The sequence below is a fragment of the Pseudonaja textilis genome, chromosome 5 (assembly GCF_049901715.1).
Source record: "Pseudonaja textilis isolate UNSWEBS1 chromosome 5, rPseTex1.2, whole genome shotgun sequence".
NCBI lineage: Eukaryota > Metazoa > Chordata > Lepidosauria > Squamata > Elapidae > Pseudonaja > Pseudonaja textilis.
Window position 1 is genome coordinate 26,915,527 of NC_141994.1, and position 15,759 is coordinate 26,931,285.

Below are 15,759 nucleotides of genomic sequence, written 5' to 3' on the forward strand. Positions count from 1 at the left end.
AGAATAGAATAGAATAGAATAGCAGAGTTAGAAGGGACTTTGGAGATCTTCTAGGCCAACCCCCTGCTCAGACAGGAAGCCCTATATACCATTTCAGACCAAAAAAAGGTTGGAGTTTATATACAGGCTTGTATTCAACTCCCGCCGTTGAACATGGTGGGTTTTACTTCTCGGTAAGCTTTAATTGGGCTGCACTATCAATTCTTAAACCAAAGAATTTAAAAACATTTATGGAATTTGTTATGGGGGGCTTATTGTGTGTGCAGATATTCAGATGTTCTGGATGTGATTTTTATAACCCAAATGATAGTTTGAACAACAAAAAAAGGAAGTTCCAAAGTCCTGTTTTTTTCAAGAGGCAACTGGACTTTCCTTGTTTCTCCTTGAAGACGTTTCGCTTCTCGTCCAAGAAGCCTCTTGAGCTTCAGAACTGAAGAAGCTTCTTGGATGAGAAGTGAAATGTCTTCAAAGAAAAACCAGAAAGTCCAGTTGAAAACAACTGGAAACAATAACCAGGGCCTGGATGACTGAGAATCTCCATAAACAACAACAACAAAGGAAGAAATTGATTCTGGTCAACATGCCCTATTCACACTAAGGTGAGCTTGTTCCTTTAGCGATGGTGTTTTAAGGTTGCAAATAACAGTTTTATTTTCTTACTTTTTTTAAAATTGATTTTTTATTCATGACATTTCTTAGTGCTTAATAAACATCATGTCTGGGTGTTTAATTTGTTTAACCATTCTGGTTATATTCTTCATCTCCACCCCTTTTTTTGCAACCACTGGTAAAATAGATTCCCTGTTTGATAGCATCCTATGTCTTCTTTCTACTTAATTTTCAAGGTCAATCTGTCCATTTCTGCACAGTCTAGTTAGCATCTTCTTCATTATCTCTTCATCTCACGGTGTTTCTTCATTTTTCCGATATTGTGCTCGCTGCTGTTAAGACATGTAATACTAAATGCATACTTTTCTGATCTAATTTTTCTGATATTATACCCAGGTTTTAGCAAAGGATTCTCTGCCCAGTGGCTGGATGGACGTGGCCATGGAGGGCGTGGCCTAGTCAGCCTCCTGCACCATGGTGGGGGGGGGGCGATTTTGCCCTCCCCGGGCTCTGGAGGCTTTCCTTGAGCCTCCGGGAGGGTGAAAATGGCTTCCCTGGGCTCCGGAGGCTCTCTGGAAGCTGGAAACGGGCCCATTTCTGGCCTTCCCAAACTTCTGGGAGGCCCGTTTTTCACCCTCCCTGAGCCTCTGTGCACGCCCTGCAGTTGCATCCAAAGCGGGCCAAGTGGGAACTCCTGAGAGGGGAGGGGCAGGGTGGGTGGGCCCAGCCAGGCGTGGAATTTGGGGGGTTTCCCAAACTGCACAGGATCTTAGCTACAGCATCTCCCGAACCTTTGTGAACCAGCAGCCCACCCCTGATTATACCTGATTAAGAACAATGTTTGTTTGTTTTTTACCTTAAGGTATCAACTCAATCTCTTTGCAAGGATGTGTTTGGACCGCCAGTATTTGGCTATAAATCAAATTTCCACCCAGTTGTCGGTGGATTTAATCTTACGGTGCATGTCAGATGAAAGCCTGCCTTACGAACTGCGAGCATCGTTTTGTCGCTTAATGCTACACATGCACGTTGACAGAGATCCTCAAGAGACGGGGGTTCCCGTGAAGTATGCCAGGCTGTGGACAGAAATTCCTACCAAGATTACGATCCATGAGTAAGTTCCTTTTTGGAAACGACAGGTGGATCCTTCAACGATAATGGGGGGTTCTCAACTTATGAGCGATCGCTAAATGACTGTTCCAAGTTATGATGGAGTCGAAAAAAGTTAACCATGTCCAGGGGTGGGATTCAGCTGGTTTGAAATGGTTCAGTCGAACTGGTAGTTCCAGCTATCAGTTGGCCCCACCTGCCCCTGCGCTAGTTAACAAATGTCTCACTTAGTGACAGAAACTTTGAGCTCCATTGAAAACGTAAGACAAGGGCTATCTAGAATTAGGGGTGGGTTAATCCAGTGGTGGGATTCAAATAATTTAATAACCGGTTCTCTGCTCTAATGATTTCTTCCAACAACCAGTTCACCAAACTGCTCCCGAACTGGTGTGAACCAGCTGAATCCCACCACTGGGTAAGTGTAATCTTAGGATTCAAAATTAAATGGATTTGCTATCCATTGGGGATATCTACAGGATCTTAGATTTTGTTCTGACCAAGGCGTCTGAGACCGTAATTACTCTGTTTGCAGGTACGACTCCTTCACCGATTCATCCCGAAATGACATGAAAAGGAAGTTCGCGTTCACGATGGAATTTGTCGAAGATTATTTGAAAGAAGTTGTCAATCAGCCTTTCCCTTTTGGAGACAAGGAGAAGAACAAGCTGACATTTGAGGTTACCATTTTGTCACAATAATAATCTGGGGCAGGAGCAGCTCCTAGCTTTCTAGATTCCCCCCCCCACCCATGTCAGGCTGTGAAATGCCCCAGCTGGCGCTGCAGAAATTCAGCCTTTGAAAAATGGACGTGTAATATTAGTTAGGGGCAAAATTTGAGAAAAAATGGAAGGAGGAGGTTGCTAGTAGGGAAGAAAGAGCCATTTTTATTTCTTGGCTTAAAAAAAACCTTCATTATTTAGCCCACCTAAGCAAAACACAGATTTGTCTCTTTTAATGGTCAGATGTGAGGAACATTGGCTATTTGGGGCAGGGACTACAAAGTCCAAAAAACAAGCCAGGAAGATTCCTGTAATATCACAGCAGTTCTTCTGGAGCCCTCTAAAACGTGCAGGAGATAAACCAGTGGAACTATTTGCCACCAGAAGTTGTGGGTGCTCCAACAGTGGAGGTTTCTAAGAAGAGATTGGACAGCCATTTGTCTAAAAACAGTATAGGGCTTCCTGCCTGAGTAGTGGGTAGTGGAAGACCTTCAAGTTCCCTTCCAACTCCGTCATGCTGTTGTAGTTGAGGTTCTGACTCAACTTTATGGCATCTGGGTGGCTATAGTTGGGATGTTGGGAGAAAACATCTTAAACCCAAGGTCGTGTGATCAAAATTTTGACAATTGGCTCATATTTATGGCATTTGCAGAATCTAGGGCTACAGTGTGTGATCCCGTTTTGCGACCTTCAAAAAACCCACAGGGAAATCAGATTCACTTAACAACCATGTTACTAACTTAACAACTCATTTAACTGTGGCAAGAAAAAATCATAAAACGGGTGGGGGGGAAACACACTAACAACTGTCTTGCTTAGCCAAATAAAATTTTGGGCTCCATTTTGGTCATAAGTCCGGATAAATTCTTGAGCAATAACTATGTCGGTCCGTTCATTGCAAGCCTAGTGTCGGGATTCTCTTTCTTGTTTTTTAATTTTTCTGTCTCTTGTTTTTTTTTATATATTTTTCTTAGGTGGTGCACCTGGCTCGCAATCTCATATACTTTGGTTTTTATAGTTTCAGTGAACTTCTCAGGCTGACCAGAACGCTATTGGCTATCCTTGATATTGTACAAGTGCCCATGTCTTCCTACTTTGAAAGATTAAGCAAATTTCAGGATGGAGGTAAGGGGTGGGGTGGAATAAACAGCATCAGAACAACAGAAAACGCTTGTTCAAGAAATAAGTGTATGAGTTATGAAGAAATGCGTCTGTAGAGGAGAGGAAACAATGGCAGAACTTAGCAACTTGTTTGTATGACTGGTTTTGGAAAAGGGGGAGGAGGAGGCGGAGGACTGTGGGGGGTCCTTGATGCTCTCTGAGCTTGGTTGTTTTCTTGCAGATTTCATGACCGAACTAGGTAACTTCATCAGTGCTATAAGGGGGTAGAGTCTGCAAGGAGGAAGAGGTGGTTTTTCTTGCAGACATTTGCTTATCCTGCTTGGTAATGTCATCAGTCCTAGAAGAGGGTGGAGTTGGCAGAGAGGAGGAGAAAGAGAAAGAAGAGGAGCTGGAGGAGGAAGAAGAGGAAGAGCAGAAAGAGGGAGGAGGATTGTGGGGTCCTTGCTGCTCTCTGAGCTTGGTGGTTTTCTTGAAGACGTTTCCTTATCCCTGCTAGTTAACATCAGCAGTCCTAGAAGAAAGCAGGATTTGTAGAGAAAAGGAGAATAAATGGTAGAAGAGGAGGAGGAGGAGGAGGAGGAGGAAGAGGAGAAGGAGGACTGTGGGATTTGGGATTTGCAAGGGAGAGCAAATAAAATAATGCAAGAATAAAAGGAATGGTTCAAGATGGTTAATTCCAGGAAGCTATTAAAAAAATAAGATGATTTGTAGATGAAATGTTTTAGCTGTCTTGGCTACTTGTTAAATTACAAGTTACATTTAATATATTGTTTATAAATCTGAATATGACGCATGCTTTTGCACATAAGAGATATTTACATAATGGTGCTTGGGGAAAAAAAAGTTAGATGGTGGATGAAGCAGTGGGATCAAAGCTCTGTCATTTTTCTGTTTATGTGTCACATAAGCTTTGATGGCAGATTGTGGTCATTTTTTTTTACTAAATCCAAAGCTTTTGAAAAGCAGCCTATTTTGCAATCAGCTAGAGCTCAGTTGAAATTCTTGTTTTTCACTCTTTATTTTTCAGTTGCTGAATAGCACTTTTAGCACTTGGGTAATTCTTGTTCTGCAAAAATTTCCAGGGTTTTTTGGGAGGGAACGGGTGATGAAGAAAAAAACCCACCCTTTTATAGTAATCACTATAATTGCAATTTCTATTTCACTATAGTAGATTTTTTCAACACCTATTCCTCGTTAATTTGAAATATAATTGCCTTCCTTTTGTAAATTTGCAAACGTCTTATGTAAAAGTGGAAAGCTTTTGACTTTCTTGATTGACATAGATTAGAGTTTGTGTCATAACCTATTTCAACGGTGAATGCTAAAATTACCTGGTTTTGTTTCCCTGTTAAAACTCTTCCCGCTGAATTCATTTGGTGTCGCATAAATTGCTATATTTAAATAGAAAAGATTGAATTCCCCCTTAATTTAATTTCTTCTTAACTGCAGAGTGCTTCTCTTTAATGTCCTTTTTGTATTATTCTTATAGGATGGATTAGTAAGACAATCATTTTGACTTCAACTCATTTCATTGAGTTGCAATTAGTTGTTAAAGTCTCGGTGTTCAGTTTGTTTAGTGGTGTCCAAAATAAGATTTTGTTTCACAGCAGGTCCTTCCAAAGAAAACTTTGACACTGTGTGAATGAGCTTTATGAATGAGCCTCAGTGAGAATGGATACCCTTTGGCATTGCCATTATATTTCTATTTATTCAGTCAATGGCCAGCAAATTTTAGAAGAGTGAATCAAATAATATACTAATAACTAGCTAAACAAGCTACATAGCATTTTATTATGTTGATATACTTGTTACTAAGATGTTAAATCTAAAATATTAAGTGGTATAAAATAAAAACAAAAACTATACAGCCCCTAACAATTTATTAATTACGATAATATATTTACTTCACAGAGGATATACCTTGGTTATGGCCATTATTCAGTGATACAGATCTAACAATTTATCCTCTGAATGCCCAGCCGGCCTCTGCCCTTCCCCAGTTTCCTCCACAACCTCCAGAGCCACACTCCCACTCCCTGTCAGCTACTCCATCTCTCCCTTGAAGTCAGACTCCAACCGGGGCATGACATTAACTTTCTCACGGATCTTCTTTTAAGTCAACCCTCACAACTCTCAATCTCTCTATTGCTCATCCAGAGTTGCCCTTGTTATCTTCCTTATTTCCAGGAAACAATGTGATGAGAACCATTCACGGTGTGGGTGAGATGATGACTCAAATGGTCCTCAGCAGAGGTTCTATCTTTCCTGCCTCTTCGCCTGATATTCCCCCAAGCGTCCACCGAAGCAAGCCACCTAACCTGGTGGAGAGTGAGGATATCACTGTGATGGATACCAAGTTAAAAATTATCGAGATTTTACAGGTAATAATCTGCCCTGTTCCTTACATTCTGAGAAAAGGACTAAATACAGGTTACTTTGCCTTTCGGTCGGAGGCCTTTCTTTCCTTCTCTTCCCTTGTGAGTTAGGGAGATTTTCTGGAGTTAGGATGGGACAGAGGATGACATGCAAAGCATAGAATAGAACTGAACAGAACAGAATAGAATTCTTTATTGGCCAAGGGTGATTGGACACACAAGGAATTTGCCTCCGGGTGTATAAGCTGGTCTGCATGCATCATTTGTGTCTGTACCCTTGAGCCCCTGAATAAATACTTTTCATTTTGCCTGGAGAACTCGGTGCTTTGTACTGCGGGTGTATGCAGAAAAGCCACTTTGGAGAAAGTTAAATGTTTTCTGTCCCAATTCAGAGAATAGAATAGAATAGAATAGGAGATAGATGATGAATAGAATATAGAAAAGAGAGGAGAGAGAAGAGAAGAGAATAATGGACTGAAGAATAGAAAATAGAATAGAATAGAATAGAATAGAATAGAATAGAATAGAATAGAATAGAATAGGAGATAGATGATGAATAGAATATAGAAAAGAGAGGAGAGGAGAAGAGAAGAGAATAATGGATTGAAGAATAGAAAATAGAATAGAATAGAATAGAAATATAGAATAGAAATATAGAATAGAATATGGTGTAGAATATGGTATAGAATATGAAATGGAACAAAACAGAACAGAATAGAATAGAGAATAGTTTTTCAGTTTCAGTTTCACAGCACCAAGCAGTTTTAGTACAGAACAGTTGAGCTAAGCCACGCCCAGGCTCCTTGCTGTCTCCTTCTTGCTCACAGAGCAAATACTATTTCGGTTTCCAAACAGCCCTCAACTCTCTCACACACTGACAGGATGCTAGCCAGATGAATACCGATAGATGCTGGTAGGCAGAGGCCCAATTGTCCCCCCTTATTTTCTTTCCCAAAAAGTAAGCCCAACCACATAGTTTTGTAGCAAAGCACAGGTATCAAGCCAGTTAAATATATTTTAATGCCATAGTAGCAACTCTGACTTCAAACACAAATGATCTTTACATCCTGCTGAAAAAAGAGGCTCAAAAGCTTATTTATGTCATACAGTTTATTCTCAGCGTTCGCCTGGACTACCGGATATCCTACATGCTCTCTATTTACAAGAAGGAATTTGGGGAGAACAACGAAAATGTTGACAACTCCACAATGTCTCCCCACGACTCACCAGCTCTCAGCTCAGGTAAGGCAGAATAAACCAAGGATAACGATGGTTTAAGCAACATTGCTGTCGTTTTTCCGTGTCGCACCAGTTGCTGCCGATCGCTTCTTTCTGGCACAAAACTAGGAAAGGAGGAGGATGGCTTTTGTAGTGTTGAGTGTGCATCGTCTTCTATTTCAGCGGCTGTTCCTGATATAGATGAAATTGCTGCAGAAGCAGAAACCATGTTTGCTGGCAGGTGAGCCCATATCTTCGGCCTGTTGTTTCGCTTGGCCCACTCCTTTCTGCTGTCTTCACTCTAACAGGCAGGGATGGGATTCAAAAATCCCAGCAACCGGTTCGCTGCCCAGTTGCTGGGTGGGCATGAGCATGGTACCTGTGGCCTACCAGAACTTCTGGGAGGGCGATTTTTCACCTTCCCCAGAGTCCGGAGGCTTCCCTTGGGCCTCTGGGGGGGTGAAAACGGCTTCTCCCAGGCTCCGGAGGATCTCCGAAAGCCAGAAACAGGCCCATTTCCAGACTTCCGGAAGCCCCATTTTTTTGCCCTCCCAGAGCCTCGCGGACACTCCTGAGGGGAGAGATTGGGTGGGCGGGGCCAGTTGAACCAACTGGTTCAACTACCAGTTCAGCGAACCAGATGTAAATTTAACATCCAGTTCGCCCGAACCAGTCCGAACCGGCTGAATCCCACCCCTGCTAATAGGCCTAATTAATACTTTTCATTAATCTTTCTATTTCCCCTGAATAGCATATCTATACACTCCTGTTTCTCTGTGGCGGAAATTTTAATCTTCAGATTGTTTTGCAAACTTCGGGTGGCTTTTAGGAAGCTTGAAAGCCCTACTGCTTCTGCTTGACCAAAAATATTCAAGGCCACCCACTAAGAACAGTTCCCTTAGTAGTAAGTTGGACTGTTTGTGAGCACATAAATTCATCGCTAGAATCTTTTTTCAGATCTACACATTATCTACAAATCTACAAATTAAAAACAGCAGTGGACTAAGATTTGTTTTCCATTCAGGTTCCTGCTGAGAGCCTGAACTTCATTTGTGAAGGCATCTTGGATAGTCTTGGGCAGTAGGCCAGGCTGATAAGATTCCAGGACCATTAACTAGTGGAACGACTTGCCTTCAGAAGTTGTGGGTGCTCCATCTCTGGAGGTTTTTAAGAAAAGACTGAAGAGCCACTTCTCTGGTATATAGTCTCCTGCTTGAGCAGGGGGTTGGACTAGAAGACCTCCAAGGTTCCTTCCAACTTCGTTTTTCTGTTAAAATTAGATTCCAAAAATCCCAGAGAAGGAAGTCTCCAAAACAGCCACTCAATTTGACCAATTTGATACAGACTCGGAAAGGAAGCTTGAAATTGCAATTATATAAAGTCAGCTGAGGGTTTTGTCAATAAGATTTAGGGTTTTGGTGCCTGATTTCTTAGTTTTGGGCAAATATGGAGAGTAGCATATTAAATAGATGGATTTCCTGGTTTTTCCTTATTCCTTGCTTTGACCAAGTCGCCAAGATGAAATGGAACAATTTGCCACAGTGAACTCAGCTTCCCAATGCCAACTTATTGCAGGACAACACACCGTAGCCAACTTGCTGTGGGACAATTTAACCATTCTATTTAATTATTCAAAAGAAATTTTTTTAAAAATACTTTAATTTTTGCCATTCACATTTCAATCCACCCCTTGTTTTGCATCCTTTCTTTAACAATTCGATTCCACAATTTCTTTGATATTAGCATAACTCTTGTCCCCTAAGAAGTTGTATGACGGCCATTTGGCCACGGCAAGTTAGCCATGGTGAGTTGGCTGTGGAGAATTGTCACAGACCCACTCCAAGAATCTCCTCAGGTGATAGGTCCTCAACTTTTGAGTGGAGCACAAAGTGATCCACCTGTTCTGACCCAGCTCCTCAAACACGACAAACCCTCTGATGTGAACTCAAAAGATTCCTTTATTAGGAGTCCCGGCAGCCCCGGCAAAAAGTTTCTATCACGCGGGGCTTCACTAGCAGCAGTGGCTCCTCTGTCCTGAAGACCAGCCCATAGATTTCCACTGCTCTTCTCTCCTCTGCCTTCTGTGCATCTGGCACTGGACACGGCTGTTCCTCCTCTTCCTCATCAGCCACCTCCAAACCTGGGAATGTTGACTCTCCACCTGAGGGCTGATGGGCAGCCCAGGCTCCGCCTCTGTCTCTCTCTCTCTTTCTCTCTGACAGCTCCATTCCTTCTTCCCCCTCGGAGTTCCCAGGTTGCCCTGAAGCTGACCCTGACTCCCACACCTCCTTCTCCTCCTTCTCTGATTTGGCTGCTGGAGGGGTCAACAGGCCACAACACTACCTGACAGAATGAACCCTCTCTTCAGAATGTCCCCTCTAAATAGGCTTAATGTTGCATGTGTTGCTATGACTAGATTCTCTCTCTTTCTCTGTCTTTTTTCAGGAAGGAAAAGAACGCCGTACAACTGGACGATGAAGGGGGCAGGACGTTTTTGCGAGTCCTGATTCACCTTATAATGCACGATTACCCTCCTCTGCTCTCGGGAGCCCTGCAGCTCTTGTTTAAACACTTCAGTCAGCGAGCAGAAGTGCTGCAAGCATTTAAGCAGGTACATAAGGCCACTGGAATCCCAGAGGTGGAGCTCTCGCCTCACAATCAGGAGGCTGTGAGTTCGATCCTAGGTAGAGGCTGATATTTCTCTCTCTGGGCACGATGAGAATATATCTGCTGAACAAAACTCTGCATTGGCAACAGGAAGGGCATCCGGCCAGTAAACACTGTTAGCTCCATTCAATTGCCCAGACTCCACCCAGCAAGGGATTATGGAGTCATTAAATGACGAACAATAATATAACCAGAATGTTGATTTTAAATTAAAGGTTTTTCCCCATCCAGTCGTGGCCAACCTTAGGGTGTGGTGCTCATCTCCATTTCTTAGTCAAGGGAGCCAGCATCATCTGAAGACATTTCCATGGGTATATGGCCAGTATGACTATACGCAAATGTGCATGAAACACTGTTACCTTCCTACTGAAGTGGATCCTATTTATCTACTGTGATAACTGCACATGATAATGTTCTCCTTTTCTTTAATGAGAAGGAATATCTAACCAGACTCACAACAGCAGTTTTGACTCACCACATACAGAAAATGAACAAATCTTATTGTTAGGGTTCCGAGTAATGCATCCATCAAACTACCTCTGAGGCAGGTAGTTTCCTCAAAGAACATATTTATTGGCTACGTCATAAAGGCCCAGCTAGTGAAAACCAACTCTAAAAGTTCCCACAGTTTTTCTCCTAATTAAGAGAGCAAATAATTCCCTCCCCATATGTCCCCAGTCACATTGCCCAATGAAAGTAGCTGGCAGGCTGTTTGGTCACTCCTCCTTCATCTGCCACCTGTTGAGATGACCTTGGTCCCCACAAGAAAACTTTTTGTTTTGACTGGGAGCCATTCTATCTACTTCCCCCTCCCTTCCCCCTCTCAGAGTTTGTGGCAACTATGAGGCAGCAAAAGATAGCTTCAGCCAGGTTCACTTCAGAGTTGACAATGACTCCAAGCAGCCCATCAAGAAGGGTGAGGCTGCTTTGGTGTAAAATCTCCACATTTGATGCAATTAAGCTTTGTTGAATTCTGAATATTTACAGGTCCAATTGCTGGTGTCTAACCAAGACGTGGACAGTTACAAGCAAATTAAAACTGACCTTGACCAACTAAGACTGACTGTAGAAAAATCAGAACTTTGGGTCCAAAAAACCAGTAATTATGAAAATGGAGTACTGGGTGAAAATCAAACAAAAGGAAGTGATGAACCAATCGAAGTGAGTCTTTTCTGGTTTCAATCCTTTTCATCATTCCTACTTTTATTTTCCTAGGCATTGAAAGTTTTGCAAGCATTGCTACTTTTTTATTATAATTATTCAGTTTATTGTAACTATCATTCTAGAAAAATTCCTTGTGTGTCTGATTAAACTTGGCCAATAAAGAATATTCTCCTCTCCTCTCCTCTCCTCTCCTCTCCTCTCCTCATCCCTTCCCTTCCTCTCCTTGTTCCCTTCCCTTCCCTTCCCTTCCCTTCCCTTCTCTTCCCTTCCCTAACCTTCCCTTCCTCTCCTGCTGCAGTCTTTTCCCCTCCCCTCCCCTTTCATTCAGTCTTCCATTTTTTTATTTAGACAATTTGTATGGCCACTTTCTTAAATGCATAATTCCAGCTGGCTAACAACGGTTCACAAATACATACAAAATCAAACCTCACAGGCAAATACAAACCTAGTTAACAATCATAACAACCAATAACTGCTTTACATTTTACTTTTCGACTCTTTCTTGAAATTATAGGATTCAAGCATGTTGAGTCCAGTCCAAGATGGCAGTAAGAAACCTCAGATTGATACCAACAAGAGTAACAACTATAATATAGTTATGGAGGTATGTTGATATTATAGTAATATTTCAGCTCTCAAAGGGTCACCACCTCCAATATGCACTATATAATATAACAGAACAAAATAAATAAATACAAATAAATATACCGTGTTTTTCACAAAATAAGGCCGGGCCTTATTTTTTTTTGACCCCCCCAAAAATGGGTAGGCCATCTTTTCAGGGGTGACTTAATTCTCCCCCCTTGCATCCTCGGGTGGGCGAACGGCAACAGTTTGGATGTTGACCTCAGTGTTGGTGGGGCACTTCATATTGGGAGACCTTCCGCCACCGTTGCTTTCCCTTCTCCCTGTGCTGCTGTGGCGTTTAGAGCAACGCCGTGGCGTTTGGTGCAGCCAGCCAGGGCTCCTCCCTGCAACTGGAGCCCGGTGGAGACACTCAGCTTCAGGCATTCCTGTCGCCACCTTCCCTTTGCCTTCAAAGGTAAAGCCAATTCTTTTAAAAATGACACCCTACTACAACAAAGCCTCCCCTGCCCGAGAGGGCAGCCCAACCCCACGTGGGGAGTCAAATCTCCCGGGGCCACAGCGCAGGAGAAACACGGTAGGATTATGCATATACCCACATATACTACATGCCACAGAGAAACAACACAGTTTAGTCTGGATGTATACATGTATATGGCGAGAGAAACTAATCTTGTGAGTTTGCCAGATGGATGGCATAGGGAACAAAGCTATTACAGAATCTGGTAGTCCTGCTAGAAATATTTTGAAATCTCCTCCCAAAGGGGAGCAACAGAAACAGGCTGCAAAGTGGGTATGTGGGCCTCTAACGCTTTGAGCTCTAAGCACATAGTGCTTATAAGCAGCATCCTGAATACCAGGAAGTGAGCTTCCTATGATCTTCTCCACTGTCCTCACCACTCTCTGTAGGGACTTTCTATCTTAGGCTCTGCTGCCACCAAACCAAACAGGGATGCAGTTTGTTAAAACGCTCTCCATCATGGCTCTGTAAAAAGTGGCCGGGACAGAAGGAAAAAGAGGTGCAGAGGTATACCCGATGCAGGAACTATATTTGTCTTCATTCGTGAAACAAAAAACAAATGATGTCCACTATCTGTCATGCCCCTGGTGGAGACTGACTCTGAGGGAGAGGAGGAACAGCCAAAGTGTGGAAGTGTGGCTCCAGAGGTTGTGGAGGAGGCTGGGGAAGGGCAGAGGCCGGCTGGGCAGTCAGAGGAGGACCCAGGGCCATTCCCTCTCCATCCTAGGGCACGCAGGGAGGAGAGGATAAGGGAGACACATGGTCTACTGGGCAGGAGAGGGCCTTGATCCTCTTCATTAGCTGCAGCTGTGACAACTGAATAAGAGGACGGACATGCATATGTGCCAGTGCTGGAAACAAAGCATGGAAATATCTTTAGTTTATTGTTCCTCTCTGAGTTTGGCGTCCTTCCCAGTGTGTGTTCTGATATCAGTGGGCATCCTCCAGCCCTTATCTTGCCTGGTTTGTGTTGTCTTTTACTCTTTATAATTTAAACGGCATTTCCTCCTTCTGGTAACTGCTCGTGTGGGAGTTTTTTGTCTTCAGTCAAGAATATTTGGAGCTTGGAAGCAAAGTGAAGGAATCAAAGAGGCTTCACTTGTTTTTTTGTGACTCTGTTTATTTTGTATCCCACCCTGGGTCCTCACACTAACTGTGACTTTTTCATCCACAGATTTTGATCCGGTTACGAGGGCTCTGCATTCAAAACAAGAAATGTCGAAATCAGCAGCAGCGCTTGCTTAAAAATATGGGAGCCCACAGTGTCGTGCTGGATCTCCTTCAAATACCCTATGAAAAGGTAAGGATGGGATGTATTTGGTAATACAGTTGGTAGTGGAGGAAATGAAGCACAGGAAAAGGGCAGGGGTGGATGGGTGGGGCAAATGATCACTGGAACTACCGGTTCGCCCGAACTGGTCCGAACCGGTAGAATCCCACCCCTGAATACAGTACATAGTTAATTGGTAATGATCATTAATGCAAATAATTAAATAATTAAATTAAATTATTATGATTAAGGGAGGCTATTTTCCCTTTCAAACTCTTGCAATCATGAACTAAAATTGAACATGTAATGTGTGGGACAGCCTCCACTAATATTTATTTCTAACTGTTTTTCTTCTTTTGTTGGACCATCTCACAATTGAAATAATGACTACCGCTGAAGACTGATCAAAAGATGAATGAAATTATGACCTTAGCTCACCTGTTCCTTCAGAACTTCTGTCGTGGGAATCCCCAGAATCAGATCCTTCTACATAAACACCTCAACCTGTTCTTAACCCCTGGGGTCAGTATTTAATTCCTGGATGAATTTCTCACTGGAAGGGATGGGGTTTTTTTTTATCCAAAGAAGACTGCATGATCCTGTATTTGAAAATTCAAGGCTGTGAGGGAGGCCTTTGTCTCTCTGAGCTTGGTGGTTTTCTTGCAGATGTTTCATTACCAAACTAGGTAACATCATTAGTGCTAGGAAGGAGGAGGAGGAGGAGGACTTTGGGGTCCTTGGAGCTCTCTGAGCTTGGTGGCTTTCTTGCAGACATTTCGTTACCAAACTAAGTAACATCATCAGTTGTAACACAATGCTAGCACTGATGATGTTACCTGGTTTGGGTTATGAAACATCTGCAAGAAAACCACCAAGCCCAGAGAGCACCAAGGACCCTTTGTTTCAACTCTGAGCTACAAATATTCTCCTTTATTGGAATTCAAGGCTATCTTTTCTTATGTGAAATATTAGGATAGAATAGCAGGTCTGCTTACTTAACATCCTATTACTGCGAAGATTCTCTACTGACCAGCTTCGATTCAACCTTTTTAAGACCAAGAAGTTGGTCTTACTCAAAAGAGGGAGAATTTTGAATAAGTCTGAATACTGGCCTTGAAAAATAAAATGCAAGAGAGAGACATTATTCCACATAATATTAGCTTTCTTTAGATTAGTCGGTATATAGAAAAAGTGCAATAGAAAAAGTGCAGAGAAGAGCAACCAGGATGATTAGGGGACTGGAGGCTAAAACAGATGATGGACGGTTGCTGGAACTGGGCCTGGCTAGTCTAGGGAAGAGAAGGACCAGGGGAGACAGGAGAGCAGTCTTCCAATATTTGAGGGGCTGCAACAGAGAGAAGGGAGTCAAGTTATTTTCCAAAGCACCTGAAGGTCCAGACAAGGAATAATGGATGGAAACTGAACAAGGAGAGATTCAACCTGGAAATAAAGAGACATTTTTCTGACAGAATAATCAACCCATTGAACAAAAGTTGCCTTTGGAAGTTGTGGGAGCTTCATCCCTGGAAGCTTTCAAGAAGAGACTGGACTGCCATCTGTCAGAAATGGTGTAGGGTCTCCTGCCTGTTTGGGGGGTTGGACTAGATGACCTCCAAGGTCTCTTCCAAGTCTGTTAATCTGTAATCTATCACGTGTAAATACCACTGATATTATTGTACATTTCCCCCCTCTTCCCCATGTTTAAATTAGCTTCTTGAGGCCGAAACCATGAGGCACATATTCACCAACAATTACCATCTGTGCAATGAAATTAGCGAGCGGGCAGTGCAGCATTTTGTCCACTGCATCGAGACGCACGGCCGCCATGTTGAATATCTGCGTTTTTTGCACACCATTGTCAAAGCGGATGGTAAATACGTCAAGAAATGTCAGGACATGGTTATGACAGAGGTAAGTTAAGGCAGCAGCCTCCAACCTTTTGGGCACCAGGGATGGGTTCCAAGGAGACAGGTTGTCTGGAATAGTATAGGGTTTCCTGCTTGTGTCGAGGGTTGGACTAGAAGATCTCTCAAGTCCCTTCTACCCCTGTTTGTCAGGATTCTGGCACTTAACCCCATTTAAATCATGAGTCTCAAGCCAAATTTCCAAACCTTCAAAATGATTTATTGGGAGTTAACACGCGGGCACTGCCTGGGTGTAGCTGACTCTGAGGCACATCATTAATTGTCACTCTTGACCCTAGTTTCCCCCCACCCCCTGGGTGTATCGTAATTCGTATCCTCCAATGGGACTCATCCATAGCCCAGAGTCATCCATCATGCTCTCCAGTTAGAATTTTGCCTGGCAGAAACTTCAGTCACCTAGTTACTATCTTTGAAAAACTATTTATGGAATGCACTTTTGGTTTGCAAGCTGCCCCACTGCTCTTTCAGACCCCTT

At 42.9% G+C, this 15,759-nt stretch overlaps 1 protein-coding gene across 7 annotated transcripts in view; it reads left to right on the forward strand.

Moving 5' to 3' along the window:
- The window catches only part of ITPR2 (inositol 1,4,5-trisphosphate receptor type 2), a 138,157-nt gene that overhangs the window by 67,797 nt on the left and 54,601 nt on the right, over positions 1-15,759 (forward strand). For 5 of the 7 annotated variants that reach the window (XM_087934350.1, XM_087934352.1, XM_087934351.1 and 2 more), the window contains 12 exons: positions 1,472-1,723; positions 2,252-2,396; positions 3,413-3,563; positions 5,748-5,941; positions 7,045-7,177; positions 7,283-7,394; positions 9,599-9,764; positions 10,808-10,981; positions 11,499-11,588; positions 13,264-13,389; positions 13,759-13,881; positions 15,070-15,270. In XM_087934350.1, the coding sequence (XP_087790476.1) occupies positions 1,472-1,723; positions 2,252-2,396; positions 3,413-3,563; positions 5,748-5,941; positions 7,045-7,177; positions 7,283-7,394; positions 9,599-9,764; positions 10,808-10,981; positions 11,499-11,588; positions 13,264-13,389; positions 13,759-13,881; positions 15,070-15,270 (1,867 nt within the window). The remainder of the gene's footprint in view (positions 1-1,471; positions 1,724-2,251; positions 2,397-3,412; positions 3,564-5,747; positions 5,942-7,044; positions 7,178-7,282; positions 7,395-9,598; positions 9,765-10,807; positions 10,982-11,498; positions 11,589-13,263; positions 13,390-13,758; positions 13,882-15,069; positions 15,271-15,759) is intronic. The other 2 variants (XM_087934356.1, XM_087934357.1) reach the window with 1 other exon arrangement.